The sequence below is a fragment of the Salmo salar genome, chromosome ssa27 (assembly GCF_905237065.1).
Source record: "Salmo salar chromosome ssa27, Ssal_v3.1, whole genome shotgun sequence".
Taxonomy (NCBI): Eukaryota; Metazoa; Chordata; class Actinopteri; order Salmoniformes; family Salmonidae; genus Salmo; species Salmo salar.
Window position 1 is genome coordinate 31040325 of NC_059468.1, and position 25110 is coordinate 31065434.

The 25110-nt window shown below is 39.7% G+C and overlaps 1 protein-coding gene across 1 annotated transcript in view; it reads left to right on the forward strand.

Annotated features, from left to right (window-relative positions):
- LOC106588943 (calcitonin gene-related peptide type 1 receptor) overlaps positions 1–25110 on the forward strand; it is an 82201-nt gene that overhangs the window by 38095 nt on the left and 18996 nt on the right. Inside the window, exons 5-10 of the mRNA XM_045709736.1 lie at positions 4299–4402; positions 5734–6037; positions 7199–7309; positions 7458–7570; positions 9728–9819; positions 22308–22434. Coding sequence (XP_045565692.1) covers positions 4299–4402; positions 5734–6037; positions 7199–7309; positions 7458–7570; positions 9728–9819; positions 22308–22434 — 851 coding nt within the window. The remainder of the gene's footprint in view (positions 1–4298; positions 4403–5733; positions 6038–7198; positions 7310–7457; positions 7571–9727; positions 9820–22307; positions 22435–25110) is intronic.

Consider the following 25110-nt stretch of genomic DNA (forward strand, 5'->3'; position numbering starts at 1 on the left):
GGGACCTGGTCCTAGATCTGCAGCCCAGGGGCCGTATGTATCAAACACATCAATCTAGGATCAGGTTTTCCCTGTGCATGTCATTTAAATCAGTGTGATCTAAAAGGCAAAACTGATCGTAGATCAGTACTCCTACTCTGAGATGTTTTTTTGCAAATGGGCCTTGATCTGACCAGTGACACTTTACAACTGCAATTAGATTAATATGGCTGGTGATGCAGCAAGCTTCCTAATGAGGTCATCCTTCATAGGCTCGGTTGAAGCCAGGTGTCTGTGAAAGCTCTGCTGGGTTTTATGTAACCGTTGATTAGCTGCTGGGGTAGGACAGGTTGCTGGGTTAGCGTACTCTCAGAGAGGGAACATCATGATCTCAGGCATTAATCAACAGGAGATTCAACTCACACTTTAGGGATTACAGCAGAAAAGAGTTCCCCTTAAGTCTGGTATAATAAAAACGTATGTGATGCCCATGACTTAAATCTTAAGTGTTTTTAGCTTTGGTGGTGAATTTGTTGAATGACAAGGAGCTGGCTCTCAGCAGTGGTGGAAAAAGTACTCAATTGTCGTACTTGAGTAAAAGTTAAGATATCTTAATGGAAAATGATTCAAGTAAAAGTGAAAGTCACCCAGTAAAATACTACTTGAGTAAAAGTCTAAAAGTATTTGGTATCAAAAGTAAATGTAATTGCTAAAATGTACTTACGTATCAAAAGTAAAAGTCTAAATCATTTTAACTTCCTTATATTAAGCAAACCAGACATGACAATGTACTTTTTTTAAAATTATTTTCAGATAGCCTGGGGCACGCACCAACACTCAGAAATAATTTACAAATGAAGCATTTTTGTTTAGTGAGTCCGCCAGATCAGAGGCCGTACGGATGACCAGGGATGTTTTCTTGATAAGTGTGTTAATTGGACCATTTTCCTGTCAAAATGTAACGAATACTTTTGGGTGTCAGGAAAAATGTATGGAGAAAAAAGTACATTATTTTCTTTAGGAATGTAGTGAAGTAAAAGTAAAAGTTGCCATAAATTGAAATAGTAAAGTAAAGTACAGATACCCCAAAAGTAGTTTTACTTAAGTACTTTACACCACTGTCTCTCAGTGTTATGGAATGGCAAGGAGCTGGCTCTCAATGTTATGGAATGGCAAGGAGCTGGCTCTCAGTGTTATGGAATGGCAAGGAGCTGGCTCTCAGTGTTATGGAATGGCAAGGAGCTGGCTCTCAGTGTTATGGAATGGCAAGGAGCTGGCTCTCAGTGTTATGGAATGGCAAGGAGCTGGCTCTCAGTGTTATGGAATGGCAAGGAGCTGGCTCTCAGTGTTATGGAATGGCAAGGAGCTGGCTCTCAGTGTTATGGAATGTGGTGATGCTCAATTGAGTAGTGAGGGGAAACAGAGTAACACTTAAAGGGGCAATCTGCAGTGCAAACAACAGCAAAGCCGCCACTGTTTTGGTAAACCATACATTTGATATGATACAACAATATGATAGCATATATGTTATTGAAATGACAACATATGGGCCTCCCGAGTGGTACAGCGGTCTACCATACAGTACCAGTGAAAAGTTTGGACACACCTACTCATACTATTTTCTACATTGTAGAATAATAGTGAAGACATCAAAACCATGAAATAACACATATGGAATCCTGTACTAACCCGAAAAAGTGTTAAACAAATCAAAATATGTTTTATTTTTGAGATTCTTCAAAGTAGCCACCCTTTGCCTTGATGACAGCTTTGGACACACTTGGCATTCTCTCAACCAGCTTCATGAGGTAGTCACCTGGAATGCATTTCAATTAATAGGTGTGCCTTGTTAAAAGTTAATTTGTGGAATTTCTTTCCTTCTTAATGCGTTTGAGCCAATCAGTTGTGTTGTGACAAGGTAGGGGAGGTATTGAGAAGATAGCACTATTTGGCAAAATACCAAGTCCATATTATGGCAAGAACAGCTCAAATAAGCAAAGAGAAACAACAGTCCATCATTACTTTAAGACATGAAGGTCAGCCAATCCGGAAAATTTCAAGAACTTCGAAAGTTTCTTCAAGTGCAGTCGCAAAAACCATCAAGCGCTATGATGAAACTGGCTCTGATAAAGACCGCCACAGGAAAGGAAGACCCAGAGTTACCTCTGCTGCAGAGGATAAGTTCCTTAGAATTACCAGCCTCAGAAATTGCAGTCCAAATAAATGCTTCACAGAGTTCAAGTAATAGACACATCTCAACATCAACTGTTGGAGACTGTGAATCAGGCTTTCATGGTCAAATTGCTGCACAGAAACCACTACTAAAGGACACCAATGAGAAGAAGAAACTTGCTTGGGCCAAGAAACACAAGCAATGGACATTAGACCGGTGGAAATCTGTCCTTTGGTCTGATGAGTCCAAATTGGAGATTTTTGATTCCAAACGCATTGTCTTTGTGAGACGCAGAGTAGGTGCACGGATGATCTCTGCATGGGTGGTTCCCACCGTGAAGCATGGAGGAGGAGGTGTGATGGTGTGGGGTGCTTTGCTGGTGACACTGTCAGTGATTTATTTAGAATTGAAGGCACAATTAACCAGCATGGTTACCACAGCATTCTGCAGTGATTCGCCATCCCATCTGGTTTGCGCTTAGTGGGACTATCATTTGTTTTTCAACAGGACAATGACCCAAAACACCTCCAGGCTGTGTAAGGGCTATTTGACCAAGGGGAGTGATGGAATGCTGCATCCAATGACCAGGCCTCCACAATCACCCGACCTCAACCCAATTGAGATGGTTTGGGATGAGTTGGACCGCAGAGTGAAGGAAAAGCAGCCAGCAAGTGCTCCTTCAAGACTGTTGGAAAAGTATTCCAGGTGAAGCTGGTTGAGAGAATTCCAAGGGTGTGCAAAGCTGTCATTAAGGCAAAGGGTGGCTACTTTGAAGAATCTCAAATATCAAATATATTTTGATTTGTTTAACACTTTTTTGGTTAATACATGATTCCATATGTTATTTCATAGTTTTGATGTCTTCACTATTATTCTGCAATGTAGAAAATAGTCCAAATAAAGAAAAACCCTTGAATGAGTAGGTGTATCCAAACCTTTGACTGGTACTGTATATATATATATACACTAAGTTTGGGGTCAGAAACAAAGAACTTTCTTCTGAAGATCTCGTACAACGCTGTGTAGTACTCCCTTCACAGAACAGCGCAAACTGGCACTAACCAGAATAGAAAGAGGAATGGGAGGCCCCAGTGCACAACTGAGCAAGAGGTCAAGAAACAGACTCTTCACAAGTCCTCAACATCAACAGTGAAGAGGCGACTCCGGGATGCTGAGTTGCAAAGAAAAAGCCATATCTCAGAATGGCCAATAAAAAGAGAAGATTAAGATGGGCAAAAGAACATAGACACTGGACAGAGGAACTCTGCCTAGAAGGCCAGCATCCTGTTTCTCAAACAAGACACTCTAATGTACTTGTCCTCTTGCTCATTTGTGCACTGGGGCCTCCCTCTCCTCTTTCTATTCTGGTTAGAGCCAGTTTGCGCTGTTCTGTGAAAGGAGTAGTACACAGCGTTGTACCAGATCTTCAGGTTCTTGCCAATTTCTCACATGGAATAGCCTTCATTTCCCAGAACAAGAATAGACTGACGAGTTTCAGAAGAAAGTTCTTTGTTTCTGGCCATTTTGAGCCTGTCATCGAACCCACCCATGCTGATGCTCCAGATACTCAACTAGTCTAAAGGCCAGTTTTATTGCTTATTTAATCAGAACAACAGTATGTGCCAACATATTTGCAAAAGGGTTTTCTAATGATCAATTAGCCTTTTAAAATTATAAACTTGGATTAGCTAACACAATGTGCCATTGGAACACAGGAGTGATGGTTACTGATAATGGGCCTCTGTACGTCTATGTAGATATTCCATAAAAAATCCGCCGTTTTCAGCTACAATAGTCATTACAACATTAACAATGTCTACACTGTTTTTCTGATCAATTTGATGTTATTTTAATGGACATTTGTTGTTGCTTTTCTTTCAAAAATAAGGACATTTCTAAGTGACCCCAAACTTTTGAACGATAGTGTATTTCTAAATAAATAAATAAAAGGTGTCTGACAGCAAAATGAGAACACTAAAAGCCTAATTATTGACTCGACAGTTGATATTACAGTCCAGTCAGCATAGCTATAGCAGCGGCTTCATGACTAGCCCCTATCACCCTGATGCATTCAGCAGCTGCCTAGTTGCCATTACTCATAGCTCAAATTACCCCGCTAACAATCACCATTACATTTTTTTTGCAGGAAAAGTGTCAAAATATTGTGATGAATCTGGTAATTGGGTCCAAAGTCCCTCCATTAATACGACCTGGTCCAAATGTCTGACGCTCTCCAAGGACAAATTAAAGGTAATTGGAGATTGATTCGTTCTCTGTTGATTAATGGTCCAAATAGTACGGGTCTGTCTGGGACTGGGAATAAGTTATTATTCCTTTGATAGTTTAACGCCATAATTAGAGCCAGGAGTTTTTCCTTGTCTAGTCTCTAGATCAGGAACAACTCTGGGCCCACCTACCTATTCTGTATCTTGTCTGTATTGTTTTTTGCTTGTTCTTCTTCTATTACTTATTTATCTACGTTTTTATAGTCACTGATAGTCACTGACAAATAGAAATCCACAGTCTTATTCTAAAATGGATTAAATAATGATGTTTCTTCATCAATCCACCCACAATAACCCATAATGGCAAAGCGAAAACAGGTTTGAATTTTTTTTGCAAATGTATAAAAAAAAAAATGTATTTGTGTATATAGTCACTGATCCTCACACTGTATTCTACCCATCTTTGTTTATATAGTCACTGATCCTCACACTGTATTCTACCCATCTTTGTTAATATAGTCACTGATCCTCACACTGTATTCTACCCATCTTTGTTAATATAGTCACTGATCCTCACACTGTATTCTACCCATCTTTGTGTATATAGTCACTGATCCTCACACTGTATTCTACCCATCTTTGTTAATATAGTCACTGATCCTCACACTGTATTCTACCCATCTTTGTTTATATAGTCACTGATCCTCACACTGTATTCTACCCATCTTTGTTTATATAGTCACTGATCCTCACACTGTATTCTACCCATCTTTGTTAATATAGTCACTGATCCTCACACTGTATTCTACCCATCTTTGTTAATATAGTCACTGATCCTCACACTGTATTCTACCCATCTTTGTTAATATAGTCACTGATCCTCACACTGTATTCTACCCATCTTTGTGTATATAGTCACTGATCCTCACACTGTATTCTACCCATCTTTGTTAATATAGTCACTGATCCTCACACTGTATTCTACCCATCTTTGTGTATATAGTCACTGATCCTCACACTGTATTCTACCCATCTTTGTTAATATAGTCACTGATCCTCACACTGTATTCTACCCATCTTTGTTAATATAGTCACTGATCCTCACACTGTATTCTACCCATCTTTGTGTATATAGTCACTGATCCTCACACTGTATTCTACACATCTTTGTTTATATAGTCACTGATCCTCACGCTGTATTCTACCCATCTTTGTGTATATAGTCACTGATCCTCACACTGTATTCTACACATCTTTGTTTATATAGTCACTGATACTGACAAATAGAAATCCTGTATTCTGTATTCTGTGTGTTTCTTTATGGTGTCTGTCCCGTTACATGTTGTTCTTCCCCAGAAGATGACTCCCCATGGTCTGCTAGAGCCAGGGTCTGTGGAGCCCACTGTGGAGACTCCAGTCAGCCAGAATGTGACTCCCCATGGTCTGCTAGAGCCAGGGTCTGTGGAGCCCACTGTGGAGACTCCAGTCAGCCAGAATGTGACTCCCCATGGTCTGCTAGAGCCAGGGTCTGTGGAGCCCACTGTGGAGACTCCAGTCAGCCCCAGGGTCAGTCAGGAGGAGGAGGAGAGGAAGAAGATCATCGACGGTCAATACAAATGCTTTGAGAAGATGAACAGAGATCAGCCGTATAACAAATCAGGTAGTGATGATGTGCACTACTTTAATACTCAGTATGTGGAATTATTCCAGATTATAAACTGGGTGGATTGGGCCCTGAATGCTGATTGGCTGAAAGCCATGGTATATCAGGCCGTATACCACGGATATGACAAAACATTTATTTTTACTGCTCTAATTATGTTGTTAACCAGTTTATAATAGCAATAAGGCTCCTCGGGGGTTTGTGATACAGTGCATTTGGAAAGTATTCAGACCACTTGACTTTTTCAACATTTTGTTACGAAACAGCCTTATTCTAAAATGGATTCAATCATTTTTTTTTCATCAATTTACACACAACAACCCATAATGGCAAAGCAAAAACAGGTTTTTAGAATTTTTTGCAAATTTATAAAAAATAAAAAACAGAAATACCTCGAAATTGAGCTCAGGTACACCCTGCTTTCATTGATTATCCTTGAGATATTTCTACAACTTGATTGGAGTCCACCTGTGGTAAATTCAATTGATTGGACATGATATGAAAAGGCAAACATCTGTCTATATAAGGTTTCACAGTTGACAGTGCATGTCAGAGCAAACACCAAGCCATGAGGTCAAAGGAATTGTCTGTAGAGCTCAAAGACAGGATTGTGTTGAGGCACAGATCTGGGGAAGGGTACCAAAAGATTTCTGCAGAATTGAAGTTCCCCAAGAACACAGTGGCATCCAGCATTATTAAATAAAAAAAGTTTAGAACCACCAAGACTCTTCCTAGAGCTGGCCGCCCGGCCAAACTGAGCAATCGGGGGAGAAGGGCCTTGGTCAGGGAGGTGACAAAGAACCCAATGGTCACTCTGACAGAGCTCCAGAGTTATTTTGTGGAGATAAGAACAGCCCTTAGCCATGGTATATTGGCCATATACCACACATCCTCTAGCCTTATTGCTTAAATATAATTGGAATACAATAGAATACTTTCAGTAATTTCAGGGTTACAGCACACAATCAGAAGAACCCATAAAGACAGGTACGATCACAAGTCACAGAGACAAACAATGACACTGTTCAGAATTCAGATAAACATACTATGCCAGTAGACAGACGACAGTGTGGCCAAATAGTTCATGTACAGTTGTTTTCACCCAGCAACGTTCTTCATTAGTGTGTTGTGTCTGGTTGTGCACTGTTGGCGGCACAGGGCTGTACTGTAACCGGACCTGGGATGGCTGGCTGTGCTGGGATGATACACCTGCTGGGACAGTCACCTGGCAGAACTGCCCAAACTATTTCCGTGACTTCGACTCCACAGGTAAGGCCTGGCTATAAGAGGCGCTATAAGAGGTGTCAAGTGGATGCAAAGCTTTATGGACATGTACAGTTTGTGTTTCTGTTTAAGTGGCTAAGTGTTAAACATATTCAAAGTGTGTATTATTAATCCTACTTGATTGTTTCATCAGAAAAAGCTACAAAGACCTGTGGCGAATCAGGACAGTGGTTCCGCCACCCAGATTCCAATAGGACTTGGTCCAACTACACGCTGTGTAACTTCCACACTACTGGCAAGCTGAAGGTAAGGTTTGTCACTGAGTGATCCATCAATCCCATACATGTGCTATTTATAGCATACACTTGATCCTATTTTACAAATCACAATAAGGGGACATTTTCACAAGGCGATAATACAGTTATTTTCAATGCAGAGGAGACCAAGGGGGGAACAATTGGTCAAATTGAGCTGGATATGGTAAATATGGTACAGTAAAATGTACCTATGCTTACACACAATTACATTTTACAATCATGATATGGAGGAGGTCATAGAGGAAACAGGTTTCTATTTCTGAGCAATGCATAGTAAAACGTCTGACCCTAGCAATGCATAGTAAAACGTCTGACCCTAGCAATGCATAGTAAAACGTCTGACCCTAGCAGTGCATAGTAAAACGTCTGACCCTAGCAATGCATAGTAAAACGTCTGACCCTAGCAATGCATAGTAAAACGTCTGACCCTAGCAATGCATAGTAAAACGTCTGACCCTAGCAGTGCATAGTAAAATATCTGACCCTAGCAATGCATAGTAAAACGTCTGACCCTAGCAATGCATAGTAAAACGTCTGACTCTAGCAATGCATAGTAAAACGTCTGACCCTAGCAATGCATAGTAAAGCGTCTGACCCTAGCAATGTATAGTAAAACGTCTGACCCTAGCAATGCATAGTAAAGCGTCTGACCCTAGCAATGCATAGTAAAGCGTCTGACCCTAGTAGTAAAATGTCTGACCCTAGCAATGCATAGTAAAATGTCTGACCCTAGCAATGCATAGTAAAATGTCTGACCCTAGCAATGCATAGTAAAACGTCTGACCCTAGCAATGCATAGTAAAGCGTCTGACCCTAGTAGTAAAACGTCTGACCCTAGCAATGCATAGTAAAGCGTCTGACCCTAGTAGTAAAATATCTGACCCTAGCAATGCATAGTAAAACGTCTGACCTTAGCAATGCATAGTAAAACGTCTGACCCTAGTAGTAAAATGTCTGACCCTAGCAATGCATAGTAAAACGTCTGACCCTAGCAATGTATAGTAAAACGTCTGACCCTAGCAATGCATAGTAAAATGTCTGACCCTAGCAATGCATAGTAAAACGTCTGACCCTAGCAATGCATAGTAAAACGTCTGACCCTAGTAGTAAAACGTCTGACCCTAGCAATGCATAGTAAAACGTCTGACCCTAGTAGTAAAACGTCTGACCCTAGCAATGCATAGTAAAACGTCTGACCCTAGTAGTAAAACGTCTGACCCTAGCAATGCATAGTAAAGCGTCTGACCCTAGTAGTAAAACGTCTGACCCTAGCAATGCATAGTAAAACGTCTGACCCTAGTAGTAAAACGTCTGACCCTAGCAATGCATAGTAAAGCGTCTGACCCTAGCAATGTATAGTAAAATGTCTGACCCTAGCAATGCATAGTAAAATGTCTGACCCTAGCAATGCGACACAGACAGACAAATATGTGTTCCTCTGTATTGGAACAGACCAATAAAGAACACTGATTGTTGCATCTTGTCACGTCCTGACCAGTGAAAAGGGTCATTTGCCATAGTAGAATGGTCAGGGCGTGGCAGGGGGGTTGCTTTGTGTGTTTTGGGGTTTGTTTGTTTCTAGGGGAATTTGTTCTAGTTTTCTATTTCTATGTTTCGTTTTCCATGTTTGGCCAAGTATGGTTTCCAATCAGAGGCAGGTGTCTTTCATTGTCTCTGATTGGAAGCCATACTTAGGCAGCCTGTTTTCCTTTGGGTTTTGTGGGTGGTTGCTTTCTGTTTAGTGTGTTTGTATACCTGACAGAACTGTTTGGCTGTCGTTTGTTTTTTCTTTGTGAAGTGCTTCCATTAAAAGTAAAAGATGAGCACTCAACACGCTGTGCCTTGGTCTCTTCAATACGACGCCTGTGACTCATCTAGCGCAGGTTTCTTAGAAAGGCCTTTGTGAGGACACAAAGAATGCTATGACTATTCGTTATTCAAGCGTGGCTCAGACACCTGATTAGAGGATGGATTAAAACCATCTGTGCTGCAGACGTTAAGGCCATGTCCTAGTCTCCCCTCTTTCATATTTTGTTTACATCAAGGTAGCAAATGGAAGTCAGGGTTAATGAACGTCATGAATGTCCTTGATGCACTACTGTATAGTGTTGTTTGTTTGAATATATGGTGTATCTGTATTTTCCAGATGGCCTATATCCTGTACTACATGGCGATTGTGGGTCATGCCTTATCCATAGCCTCCCTCCTGATCTCTCTGGCTATATTCTTCTACTTCAGGTAAATATAGATGCTGCTGTTGCTTTCTTTATGTAACAAACTACTGGTTTGATCAGAGAGAGTAATCTGTCTTGGGTTGCTTTCTTTATGAAACAAACTATTGGTTTGATCAGGGAGAGTAATCTGTCTTGGGTTGCTTTCTTTATGAAACAAACTACTGGTTTGATCAGAGAGAATAATCTGTCTTGGGTTGCTTTCTTTATGAAACAAACTACTGGTTTGATCAGAGAGAGTAATCTGTCTTGGGTTGCTTTCTTTATGAAACAAACTACTGGTTTGATCAGAGAGAGTAATCTGTCTTGGGTTGCTTTCTTTATGAAACAAACTACTGGTTTGATCAAGGAGAGTAATCTGTCTTGGGTTGCTTTCTTTATGAAACAAACTACTGGTTTGATCAAGGAGAGTAATCTGTCTTGGGTTGCTTTCTTTATGAAACAAACTACTGGTTTGATCAGGGAGAGTAATCTGTCTTGGGTTGCTTCCTTTATGAAACAAACTACTGGTTTGATCAGGGAGAGTAATCTGTCTTGGGTTGCTTCCTTTATGAAACAAACTACTGGTTTGATCAGGGAGAGTAATCTGTCTTGGGTTGCTTTCTTTATGAAACAAACTATTGGTTTGATCAGGGAGAGTAGTCTATCTTGGGACTCTTAACACTTTTTTTCCACTTGAACAAATGATGAAGATGATAATGGTGACGACGATGATGATGATGAAGATGAAGAAGATGATGACGCACCTAATCCTGAGGAAAATTAGGATGATGACTGTGGTGATAAATATGATGAAAACGATGGCGGTGATGACTGTGGTTGCTACAGTTCAGACGGCATTATATATTTCTCCTTGGCTGTGTGTTTCCTCTGAGATAACTGAATTGTAAAGATGGCTGTGTGTTTCCTCTGAGATAACTGAATTGTAAAGATGGCTGTGTGTTTCCTCTGAGATAACTGAATTGTAAAGATGGCCGTGTGTTTCCTCTGAGATAACTGAATTGTAACGATGGCCGTGTGTTTCCTCTGAGATAACTGAATTGTAAAGATGGCTGTGTGTTTCCTCTGAGATAACGGAATTCTAAAGATGGCTGTGTGTTTCCTCTGAGATAACTGAATTGTAAAGATGGCTGTGTGTTTCCTCTGAGATAACGGAATTGTAAAGATGGCTGTGTGTTTCCTCTGAGATAACGGAATTGTAAAGATGGCTGTGTGTTTCCTCTGAGATAACTGAATTGTAAAGATGGCTGTGTGTTTCCTCTGAGATAACGGAATTGTAAAGATGGCTGTGTGTTTCCTCTGAGATAACTGAATTGTAAAGATGGCCGTGTGTTTCCTCTGAGATAACGGAATTGTAAAGATGGCCGTGTGTTTCCTCTGAGATAACTGAATTGTAAAGATGGCCGTGTGTTTCCTCTGAGATAACTGAATTGTAAAGATGGCCGTGTGTTTCCTCTGAGATAACTGAATTGTAAAGATGGCCGTGTGTTTCCTCTGAGATAACTGAATTGTAAAGATGGCCGTGTGTTTCCTCTGAGATAACTGAATTGTAAAGATGGCCGTGTGTTTCCTCTGAGATAACTGAATTGTAAAGATGGCCGTGTGTTTCCTCTGAGATAACACTGGCAGTGCAGACCTGTGAAAATGTCATCTTCACATTAAGCCTAAATGCGTTTTCCACACATTTAGGGAAATCTATTCAACAGATTGTGTTTGTCATTTCCACACAACACTCTGGTTTCCAATTTGTCATTTTCTGTGATTGAGGTGGGTAGCATTTGAAGGGAAGACATTTTGATTGGATAATATAGTTTTTTCCTAATATATTGTAAATGGATAGATCACATATTCTTCAATAGTGACGGAAAATGTTACAAAAATTACATTTCAGAGTGACTGTTTTATAACGATTCAATTATTTAAATTTTATAATGAGTTTTCTGCCTTAGAATATTTGACATTTTGATTATCATACACCATTTCTAGTTAAGATTTTTAGAAGCTGAACGTCCGCAAATAAGCTTGGTTTGTTACTGTAGCTGCATTGGATTATGGACCTTGACCTCCACACTGCCCTAGTGAAACTCATATTTAGGAGCAGTAACAGTGTCACTGAATGTTTTACTCATTCTGATACTCATGTCCTTTTAATTTCATGCTGGTTTATTTCTGTGTAACTACTTTAAAAGCAGATTCATTTCCTGTACATTTAAGAGTTCATGACCAAAGAAACATGAATTCAGCAGAGTTGGCTGTGCTCTTATTTAAGTGCAGGGCAACCTTAATGATAATCCCTACTGATTTATCTTACTAAATATAGGTTGAGAGTACACACTTAAGGAGGAACTGCATATCAAGGAAAACTGCTGGTGAATTTCAATGGAGTAGGGGTCAGCAAAGGTGGTTAAATCAAAGCAAATGAGAGAGTTATGATGACTGAAAAGTTCTGAAATCACCTCAGAGCAATACGTATGTGCAAGCAATTGACTCTACCATGATAATGTCAACTACTGATTAGTCATTACAAAAAAATCAGTTCTTCAAAAACAGATTGTAAAGAAAAGTTTGAAAAGTTAAGAGTATGTCAATAACTTTATATTCTCCATCTCCCAAAAAAATAAGCAAAAAATAAATAATGCTGTATGACAATCAAATAATCCAAAGCAGACTGTGAAGGAAAGTTTGATATGTATGAATATGTCCCTATAGCCCTATCTTTTACAGTCGCAATGATCCTGCAGTATCACCATCACATTTATTTGACATGCTTTTTTAATTCAAATCAAATCAAATTTATTTTTATATAGCCCTTCGTACATCAGCTGATATTCTCAAAGTGCTGTACAGAAACCCAGCCTAAAACCCCAAACAGCAAGCAAAGCATGTGAAAGAAGCACGGTGGCTAGGAAAAACTCCCTAGGAAAAACTCCCTAGAAAGGCCAAAAACCTAGGAAGAAACCTAGAGAGGAACCAGGCTATGAGGGGTGGCCAGTCCTCTTCTGGCTGTGCAGGGTGGATATTATAACAGAACATGGTCAAAATGTTAAAATGTTAAAATGTTCATAAATGACCAGCATGGTCAAATAATAATAATCATAGTAGTTGTCGAGGGTGCAACAAGCACGTCCGGTGAACAGGTCAGGGTTCCATAGCCGCAGGCAGAACAGTTGAAACTGGAGCAGCAGCACGGCCAGGTGGACTGGGGACAGCAAGGAGTCATCATACCAGGTAGTCCTGAGGCATGGTCCTAGGGCTCAGGTCCTCCGAGAGAAAGACAGAAAGAGAGAAAGAGAGAATTAGAGAGAGCATATTTAAATACACACAGGACACCGGATAAGACAAGAGAAATACTCCAGATGTAACAGACTGACCCTAGCCCCCGACACATAAACTACTGCAGCATAAATACTGGAGGCTGAGACAGGAGGGATCAGAAGACACTGTGGCCCCATCCGATGATACCCCGGACAGGGCCAAACAGGCAGGATATAACCCCACCCACTTTGCCAAAGCACAGCCCCCACACCACTAGAGGGATGTCTCCAACCACCAACTTACCGTCCTAAGACAAGGCCGAGTATAGCCCACAACGATCTCCGCCATGGCACAACCCAAGGGGGGGGCGCCAACCCAGACAGGAAGACCACGTCAGTGACTCAACCCACTCAAGTGACGCACCCCCCCATGGACGGCATGGAAGAACACCAGTAGGCCAGTGACTCAGCCTCTGTAAAAGGGTTAGAGGCAGAGAATCCCAGTGGAAAGAGGGGAACCGGCAAGGCAGAGACAGCAAGGGCGGTTCGTTGCTCCAGCCTTTCCGTTCACCTTCACACTCCTGGGCCAGACTATACTTAATCATAGGACCTACTGAAGAGATAAGTCTTCAGTAAAGACTTAAAGGTTGAGACTGAGTCTGCGTCTCTCACATTGGTAGGCAGACCATTCCATAAAAATGGAGCTCTATAGGAGAAAGCCCTACCTCCAGCCGTTTGCTTAGAAATTCTAGGGACAATTAGGAGGCCTGCGTCTTGTGACCGTAGCGTACGTGTAGGTATGTACGGCAGGACCAAATCGGAAAGATAGGTAGGAGCAAGCCCATGTAATGCTTTGTAGGTTAGCAGTAAAACCTTGAAATCAGCCCTTGCCTTAACAGGAAGCCAGTGTAGGGAGGCTAACACTGGAGTAATATGATCAAATTTTTTGGTTCTAGTCAGGATTCTAGCAGCCGTATTTAGCACTAACTGAAGTTTATTTAGTGCTTTATCCGGGTAGCCGGAAAGTAGAGCATTGCAGTAGTCCAGCCTAGAAGTAACAAAAGCATGGATTAATTTTTCTGCGTCATTTTTGGACAGAAAATTTCTGATTTTTGCAATGTTACGTAGATGGAAAAAAGCTGTCCTTGAAACAGTCTTGATATGTTCTTCAAAAGAGAGATCAGGGTCCAGAGTAACGCCGAGGTCCTTCACAGTTTTATTTGAGACGACTGTACAACCATCCAGATTAATTGTCAGATTCAACAGAAGATCTCTTTGTTTCTTGGGACCTAGAACAAGCATCTCTGTTTTGTCCGAGTTTAAAAGTAGAAAGTTTGCAGCCATCCACTTCTTTATGTCTGAAACACAGGCTTCTAGCGAGGGCAATTTTGGGGCTTCACCATGTTTCATTGAAATGTACAGCTGTGTGTCGTCTGCATAGCAGTGAAATTTAACATTATGTTTTCGAATGACATCCCCAAGAGGTAAAATATATAGTGAAAACAATAGTGGTCCTAAAACGGAACCTTGAGGAACACCGAAATTTACAATTGATTTGTCAGAGGACAAACCATTCACAGAGACAAACTGATATCTTTCCGACAGATATGATCTAAACCAGGCCAGAACTTGTCCATGTAGACCAATTTGGGTTTCCAATCTCTCCAAAAGAATGTGGTGATCGATGGTATCAAAAGCGGCACTAAGATCTAGGAGCACGAGGACAGATGCAGAGCCTCGGTCTGACGTCATTAAAAGGTCATTTACCACCTTCACAAGTGCAGTCTCAGTGCTATGATGGGGTCTAAAACCAGACTGAAGCGTTTCGTATACATTGTTTGTCTTCAGGAAGGAAGTGAGTTGCTGTGCAACAGCTTTTTCTAAAATTTTGGAGAGGAATGGAAGATTCGATATAGGCCGATAGTTTTTTATAATTTCTGGATCAAGATTCGGCTTTTTCAAGAGAGGCTTTATTACTGCCACTTTTAGTGAGCTTGGTACACATCCGGTGGATAGAGAGACGTTTATTATGTTCAACATAGGAGGGCCAAGCACAGGAAGCAGCTCTTTCAGTAGTTTAGTTGGAATAGGGTCCAGTATGCAGCTTGAGGGTTTGGAGGCCATGATTATTTTCATCATTGCGTCAAGAGATATAGTACTAAAACACTTTAGTATCTCCCTTGATCCTAGGTCCTGGCAGAGTTGTGCAGACTCAGGACAATGGAGCTTTGGAGGAATACCCAGATTTAAAGAGGAGTCTGTAATTTGCTTTCTAATGATCATGATCTTTTCCTCAAAGAAGTTCATAAATTTATTACTGCTGAAGTGAAAGCCATCCTCCATTTGCGAGCTAATGGTGGGAGCCGTCGGCGTCTCAGACCCCACAACGGGAGGAGTAGAGACCAGAGAAGTCTCGGCCTCCGACTCCGACTCGCTTAATGGGGAGAACCGGTTGAAAGTTTCTGTCGGCTGAATAAGCGACACCGGTTGAGCATTCCTACAGCGTTTCCCTCCAGAAGCCATGAGAAAGATGTCCGGCTGCGGGGACCGTGCGAGGGGGTTTATACTAACGTTACTATCTGTACTTACTGGTGGCACAGACGCTGTTTCATCCTTTCCTACACTGAAATTACCCTTGCCTAACGATCGCGTCTGAAGCTGGGCTTGCAGCACAGCTATCCTTGCCGTAAGGCGATCGTTCTCCTGTATATTATAAGTACAACGACTGCAATTAGAAGGCATCATGTTAATGTTACTTAGCTTCGGCTGTTTGAAGTCCTGACGAACCATGTCCAGATAAAACCTCCGGGGTGAAAAAGTTGAATGAAAAAAGTTGAGTGAGGGAAAAAGTAAAAATATACGGTAATGAAAAAGTAAAAAACCGTCAGGTATCAAAGTAAGATCGGCAACAAAAACGCACAGCAGCGTAAACAAGTCTGCAAGTTGTGACCGGAAACAGGAAACAAGAAAAAAACAACCAAGATGCAGCTGTAGTCATAGGGTTGCTTAGGGGCCATTATCCTTGAAGACACCTTATGGGGGATATAACTGCAGGAACCAAAACAACATTTATGCATTACATTGGCTACTACTGACTTGGAAAAGTTGTTATTTGGCTCAGTCAGTGGTGGAAAAGGTGCTTAATTGTCATACTTGAGTAAAAGTAAAAGCTATACATCAAATTCCTGATATTAAGCCAACCAGATGGCACAATGTTCTTAAAAACAAATAAAATACAGACAGCTAGGGGCACTCTCCAACACTCAGATATCATTTACAAGCACAGTATTTGTGTTCAGTGGGTTCGTCAGATCAGAGGCAGTAGTGGTGTCAACACGTTATATTGATAGGTGTGTGAATTGGACCATATTGCTGTCCTGTCTGAGCATTCCAAATGTAACGAGTACTATTGCGAATTGAATCCAATTCAATTCATGAATTGGCCACCCCCCAGAAAAAGCAGAATTTGAATTTCAATGAAAATTCATTAAAATTCAAATGCACATGTTTATTTTGACATCATGTATGGTTGCCAACATTATGTTTAACATGTCCTTGACACTTTGCATTTCTAAAACTCATCCTCAGAAAAAATTGTTTGAAAAAGTTACAGTGGTCTGGAAATATTCTAGGATCATTTTGTATGTTAACAATTCATAATCCACTTTCACTCCAGAATGGAATGTACAACCTAACATCTAATAACAAAATTACAAACAAAATACTGTACATCTCTGAGTTATAATTAAAATAATATTTGAAATGGTATCTGTGTTCTTTAGTAAGAAGATGCAGAAGCTTTTAGCAAAATATTTGTCAAAGGAAGGAGACAGAATATGTTTAATGTCTCAGTTGAATTTCTTTGAATTGGTATAAATTAAATTCTGCTTCCTTTAATTCAATTGAAATTCTGCTTCCTGTGGGGTATGGCCAATTCAAATTCAAATTTCCATTCATGGGTTGAATTGAACTAGGCTAAGTTTAGAAGTTCAGAATTGACACCAACCCTGTAAGACAGAGTGCAGGTGCACATCGTAATAGCAAAAAGTAAAACGCTCAAACTACTCTGTATCTGTGTCTTGACAAGAAGAGAATAGAATACATCCTTTCTTGGCATTGTAAAGCTTTAACGGAAGACCAACACGATCAGCTAATTATTATCTCCATGAAGTTTTATAGGTAGCAAGCAAAGCATTGATTTTAAGGGAGCATCACTTTTATAAGCATGGCAATGTATTTAAGGCTGATCTCTTTCAACGTTAAAGTCTTAATGTTGTATTAGACTTTCCAGATGTGCAGTTTACAGTGGTATTTGATGCGGTACAGCTGCACTGTCTTCTTATTTATGGTCTCCACTTTAGCACTGCCAGGACTCGCCAATAAAAATACTCTGACTAGCCGTGGAAAAATACAGTTGGGTTAGCTTAAAAAATACTGCATCACTTGGTTATCTGAGCCTGTCCTACATGATGCAGTTGTCAAAAATGGTTGTGTTTTGTCCGGAATTATTCGATCCCTAGATAAAGAATAATAAAAAAGCCTGTATAAAATAAATCATTCAAATACTGAGCTACTATTAAACAAATAATATTATTTTATACTAATACTAATCATGATTTTACTCAGAGAAAGAGATTTTGTTTAACAAGTAATAAAAAACAAAGATAAGGGTCAAATTGATTGGATCCCCTGTTTTCAATACTCCAGCACCCTTCCCTTGTGAGGATAATGGCACTGAGCCTTTTTCTGAAATGTTTTATGAGTTGGAGAACACATTGGGAGGGATCTTAGACCATTCCTCTATACAGAATCCTTCCAGATCCTTGATATCCTTCATCTGTGCTTATGGACCCCCTCTTCAATTCAAACCACAGATACTGAAAATGTTGATTTTGTGGTCAATTAACCATTTCTTTGTGGAATTTCATGTGTGCTTGGGGTTATTGTCTTTCTGAAACATTCACTTGCGGACAAGTTTTAGTCTCCTGGCAGAGGCAACCAGGTTTTTTGCAAAAATGGCCTGGTACTTGATAGAGTTCATGATGTCGTTGCGTTGACCATATCAAGAGCCCCAGTCCCAGTGAAAGCAAAATAGCCACATAACATCTAAGATGCACCACAATATTGTACAGTAGGGCTGAGGTATTTTCTGCATATGCATTGCTCTTGTGAAGGCCAAACCTGCCACTGGTGTGCATGGTCAAAGACCTCTATTTTCATGTCATCTGACCATCATGAACTTTACAGAGTACCAGGACATTTTAGCCTAAAAACCTGGTTTCCTCTGCCAGGAAGTTAAATGGCAGGAAGTTAAATGTGGTTGCTTGTTTAGGTGTGGCCAGAGAACATCCATACCCCAATATAACACCTTGGGATAAAGAAAGTGATTCTGTCCTATTTTCTACTCATCCTAGTTTGAAGATATTCTGTTAAGACACTTCCTTTGTCTTTTTACTTGTGTTGGGCCATTTAATGGTAGCCTTGTTCTCCAACACACTACCGACCCACAACCCTTACTAATGCTGCCATTCTGAGATCTCCTTCTTCTATAAACAACACATTTACATTAAGACTGCAACATTAGCTTATGACTGGAGACAGATAACAGGACATTGATTGCTGAAGTGTACACACATTGGACACAAAGTGTTTTCACTATTTCACTCCAGTAAACACCATTTCCTGCAGTCAAATGACCAAAACGCCTTTTAGTGGTCTCATGGGTGGAATGTTCATATTTTTTATAATTTCATCATTAATAAACATAATTACAAAAAAACAGCCAAAAGTCCAGTGTTTCTATGTCAAACAGTTTTGTTATATTTCAGTCTTCTGTGATGTATATAAAGTGTAATATTGGGATGCAGACTCAAAATGGAATACTTTTCATCTCTATATCTGACATGGTGTAGGTGTCTTCTTGTTTAAGCCCATAACCATGTGTGTGAGGTGGATACTTTGTTTCAAGTAGATGTTGATGTAGATTGTAGATGTAGATTGTTTAAGACTACCAAGAAAGACTGTGTGACCCTGATTTAGCCCACTGCAGTAAAAGGTTATCAATTGCTTGTTTTAGGAAGCCTGGTTGATGAAAAATTGGAAACATTACTTTCCTAACTTTTGATAGAAAAGAGAATAATTTGATGTTTTTGAGGCTTTGATGACTGCTGATCCGTGATAATCAGGAAGCTCCACATGGGGCCTCAAATACAGTTGTTAATAATCTGTTTAGGCTGTGATTCTATATAGGGTGTCGTGTGTGCTAGTATTTAACATGGGTGAACCAAAGCAAATTATTTCAGCCCCTTTGGTGTTGCTTGAGAGAATGTTATGAATTATTGTCCATTGTTATACCAGTTTACAGCGTGCTCTGACTACAATGGCAATCTTGATTTAGTATATGAGGTTCCTTGGTTCAGACATTTCATTCTAATGACTCTCTGTTTTAACCTATTTCACAGACGACTGAAACATCTGACTAAGTCATTATGGGCCAGTCGTTCCAATGGTTTATGTTATTTATTGTCCTGTTTACTACATCAAAGGTCAGAACATTTTTGTTAGGATTAAATATGTTAATTTTACAGTTTTTATGGCAACATGCAGAAAGGATGAAAACAAGTTTTATTATGGCTAATTGTAATAATAATAGACCTCCAGCTTTGTAGAAGATACTGTAATCTGTAAATATCAACTGTGAATGGATTTTTAATATTTCATATACTAACGATTTACACTGAGTGTACAAAACATTAGGAACACCTGCTCTTTCCTTGACATAGACTGACCAGGTGAAAGCTATAATCCCTGTGTAGCTGAAGGGGAGGAGACTGGTTAAAGAAAGATTTGCAAGCCTTGAGACAATTGAGACATGAATGAATGAATGGGCAATACAAAATAGTGCCTTTGAAAAAAGTATGGTTGTAGGTGCCAGGCACACCAGTTTGTGTTAAGAACTGCTGCTGGGTTTTTCCATGCTTAACAGTTTCCCGTGTGTATCAAGAATGGTCCACCACCCAAAGGACATCCAGACAACTGTGGGAAGGATTAGAGTCAACATGGGCCAGCATCCCTGTGAAACGCTTGACAGTTGTGGAGTCCATGCCCCAACGAATTGAGGCTGTTCTGAGGGCAAAAGGGGGTGCAAATCAATATTAGTAAAGTATTCTTCATGTTTTGTACACTGTCAAAATTATATAGCCTATGTACTCCCCAGTATTCCATGAATATTTTCACACTAGAAAATATGATTACCAGCTTTATCTTTTGGCTTTTGGCTATATTATGGTTCTGTATGTTTTCTCAGTATTGTTTCACCACAGGACCTTTTTTATTTCGATGCTCTTATTGTAAGTGTAGATACAGTTGAAGTCGGAAGTTTACATACACCTTAGCCAAATACATTTAATCTCAGTTTTTCACAATTCCTGACATTTAATCCTAATAAAAAGTCCCTGCCTTTGGTCAGTTAGGATCACCACTTTATTTTAAGAATGTGAAATGTCAGAATAATAGTAGAGAGAACGATTTATTTCAGCTTTTATTTCTTTCATCACTTTCCCATTGGGTCAGAAGTTTACATACACTCAATTAGTATTTGATAGCATTGCCTTTAAATTCTTTAACTCTGGTCAAACGTTTTGGGTAGCCTTCCACAAGCTTCCCACAATAAGTTGGGTGAATTTTGGCCCATTCCTCCTGACAGAGCTGGTGTAACTGAGTCAAGTGGGTAGGCCTCCTTGCTTGCACATGCTTTTTCAGTTCTGCCCACAAATTTTCTATAGGATTTAGGTCAAGGCTTTGTGATGGCCACTCCAATACCTTGACTTTGTTGTCCTTAAGCCATTTTGCCCACAACTTTGGAAGTATGCTTGGGGTTATTGTCCATTTGGAAGACCCATTTGCGACCAAGCTTTAACATCCTGGCTGATGTCTTGAGATGTTGCTTTAATATATCCACATAATTTTCCTACCTCATGATGCCATCTATTTTGAGAAGTGCACCAGTCCCTCCTGCAGCAAAGCACCCCCACAACAGGATGCTGCTACCCCTGTGCTTCACAGTTGGGATGGTGTTCTTCGGCTTGCAAGCCTCCCCCTTTTTCCTCCAAACATAACGATGGTCATTATGGCCAAACAGTTCTATTTTTGTTTCATCAGACCAGAGGACATTTCTCCAAAAAGTACAATCTTTGTCCCCATGTGCAATTGCAAACCGTAGTCTGGCTTTTTTTTATGGCCGTTTTGGAGCAGTGGCTTCTTCCTTGCTGCGCAGCCTTTCAGGTTATGTCAATATAGGACTTGTTTTACTGAAGATATAGATACTTTTGTACCTGTTTCCTCCAGCATCTTCACCAGGTCCTTTGCTGTTGTTCTGGGATTGATTTACACTTTTCGCACCAAAGCACGTTCATCTCTAGGAGACAGAAAGTGGTCCCCTTCCTGAGCGGTGTGACGGCTGCGTGGTCCCATGGTGTTTATACTTGCGTACTATTGTTTGTACAGATGAACGTGGTACCTTCAGGCGTTTGGAAATTGCTCCCAAGGATGAACGAGACTTGTTGAGGTCTACAATTATTTTCTGAGGTCTTGGCTGATTTCTTATAATTTTCCCATGATGTCAAGCAAAGAGGCACTGAGTTTGAAGGTAGGCCTTGAAATACATCGACAGGTACACCTCGAATTGACACAAATTATGTCAATTAGCCTATCAGAAGCTTCTAAAGCCATGACATACTTTTCTGGAATTTTCCAAGCTGTTTAAAGGCTCAGTCAACTTAGTGTATGTAAACCCACTGGAATTGTGATACAGTGAATTAGAAGTGAAATAATCTGTCTGTAAAGAATTGTTGGAAGAATTACTTGTGTCATGCACAAAGTAGATGTCCTAACCGACTTGCCAGAACTATAGTTTGTTAACAAGAAATTTGGGGAGTGGTTGAAAAACAAGTTTTAATGACTCCAACCTAAGTTTATGTAAACTTCCGACTTCAACTGTAGTTCTGTTCTTGAGCTTTTCTTGTCTATTATTGTTCTGTATTATGTTATGTTTTGTGTGGACCCTCAGGAAGAGTAGCTGCTGCTTTTGCAAAAGCTAATAGGTATCCTAATAAAATAAATAACAATAATTTTGTCAATGTTTATTGTAGTTCTGTCTGTGAATGTCTGCTTGGGTAACCGCAGCCAGACACATATCAAATGTTAACATTATTATTTATGCTGTATGTTTGTCTTCACTCAGGAACCTGAGCTGCCAAAGGATCACGCTTCATAAGAACCTCTTCGTTTCCTATGTCCTCAACTCCGCCCTTACCCTCATCTACCTCATAGCAGTGGTCAACAACACAGATGTAGTGGAGAGAAATCCAGTAAGTCTCACACATTTCATCTATAAAATCCAGTAAGTCTTACACATTTCATTTAGAAAATCCAGTAAGTCTCACACATTTCATCTATAAATCCAGTAAGTCTTACACATTTCATTTAGATAATCCAGTAAATCTTACACATTTCATCTATAAATCCAGTAAGTCTCACACATTTCATTTAGAAAATCCAGTAAGTCTCACACATTTCATCTATAAATCCAGTAAGTCTCACACATTTCATTTAGAAAATCCAGTAAGTCTCACACATTTCATCTATAAAATCCAGTAAGTCTCACACATTTCATCTATAAATCCAGTAAGTCTCACACATTTCATCTATAAATCCAGTAAGTCTCACACATTTCATCTATAAATCCAGTAAATCTTACACATTTCATCTATAAAATCCAGTAAGTCTCACACATTTCATCTATAAATCCAGTAAGTCTCACACATTTCATCTATAAATCCAGTAAGTCTCACACATTTCATCTATAAAATCCAGTAAATCTTACACATTTCATCTATAAATCCAGTAAGTCTCACACATTTCATCTATAAAATCCAGTAAATCTTACACATTTCATCTATAAATCCAGTAAGTCTCACACATTTCATCTATAAATCCAGTAAGTCTCACACATTTCATCTATAAAATCCAGTAAATCTTACACATTTCATCTATAAAATCCAGTAAGTCTCACACATTTCATCTATAAATCCAGTAAGTCTCACACATTTCATCTATAAATCCAGTAAGTCTCACACATTTCATCTATAAAATCCAGTAAGTCTCACACATTTCATCTATAAAATCCAGTAAATCTTACACATTTCATCTATAAATCCAGTAAGTCTCACACATTTCATCTAAAAAAAATCCAGTAAATCTTACACATTTCATCTATAAAATCCAGTAAGTCTCACACATTTCATCTATAAATCCAGTAAGTCTCACACATTTCATCTATAAATCCAGTAAGTCTCACACATTTCATCTATAAATCCAGTAAGTCTCACACATTTCATCTATAAATCCAGTAAGTCTCACACATTTCATCTATAAATCCAGTAAGTCTCACACATTTCATCTATAAAATCCAGTAAGTCTTACACATTTCATCTATAAAATCCAGTAAGTCTTACACATTTCATCTATAAAATGAAAACAATTTAAGGGGAAGACGATAGATAAGTCTCAGGGTTTCACTGCATGATATTTTCAAAATAATCTTTTTTTTCATTCTTAAAACGTAACACAGCCCTCGAGCTCGGTTTTACTTCATGAGTTTACAATCAGTTTCAATCAACTGGAGTGCAGATGTTTTTTTTAAGAGTGTTCGTTAGGATATGAGTATTTTTTGCATATCTTTGATGTGGTGTGCACAGACAGCCCAGAGTTATCCTTCTCTTAGCACTCAAAGACTCTGTCCTCTGTCAGACTTTTGAACAGTTGCCACTTGTTGAGTTTAAGTCGAACCTGAATTCTTTGAATCCTGAGGCCTGTTAAGGTGAACATGGTAAATCTGCCTCTATGGAATGTAGCGTTGCTGTATCTGGGATCATCCCTTTCTGGTGCTTTAAGTATTGTATTTTATTTGACATTTTTATTGTCCACCTTTTGAGGAAATGATTTGATTATGGTATTGTGCAAGACAGAGTTACTGAGTCGACCGGCTTCTGTTCCCCCAAAAAGTATCAATAATAATTAAAAACAAGCTAGAAAATGTCAGAGATCTTCTTGATCCAGAGAAATGGCTACAGTTGGGTAACCTTTGAGTAGATACGTTCGTTTTTTCCTGGTTAGGTCACATGGTTAGTAAAAACTCCTGGTTGAATGTTCACAGTAAGGTCCTGTTATCATGCTCTCGATTGGTACATCACTTTAGAGATGTCCTTCAGTTTATCCAGTCAAAGAAAATAACTACCGTCTGGGTTTGATTTCTAGTCTCTCTTCTTCTCTTCTCCCCGTACCATCATGTTCTCACTGGAAAAACAGACTTCAAGCCTAATCCATCTGGCATATTCACAGTGGAAGGTTTTTTGTTTCCTCAGATATACCAGCTGACCCTGGTGATCCAACAGACAGGGAGGAAGGAATGACAGCTTTCACAATAAATATTGTGGGAATGTAATTGGAAAACGTTTAATTTGATACCGAATGCTAGGGCTCTGGTTTATAGAGCAGGGATTGCTGGGATATCTCCTCCGTTTAGGTTCTGGTGCCATAGCAGGTGCCAGCTCTCTGTTCATATGATTTCTCATTTTATTTGTCCACTGAAGATGTTTCGTTGCTCTGATTAAACCTTGAGTCATTTCTGAAGTCGCAGTGTCCATGGATTATCATTATTTAACCCGACCTTACAATATGAATAGCTATGTTCTAGCAGCATTGGCTCGGAACCATCTTTCCCAATCTGTCTTAAATGTATTATAATCTGCTTGCTTTGAGAAGCGGGAGAACTAAATTTGTCTTTCACACCTCAGACAACATGGTCTTGATTTCGAGGGGTGGAACAAAAAAAAATCCCATCACAGTTGGTTGCACATACTGCACATGTTGAAATTCTGGAGCGCCAAATTTAGACTGGATCGGTCTGTGTTCTGCATGTGTGATTTAGGGATGTGGTACTCTGTTGGGAGAATAGACTATGCGCTCTCTGAACAAAAAGGAAC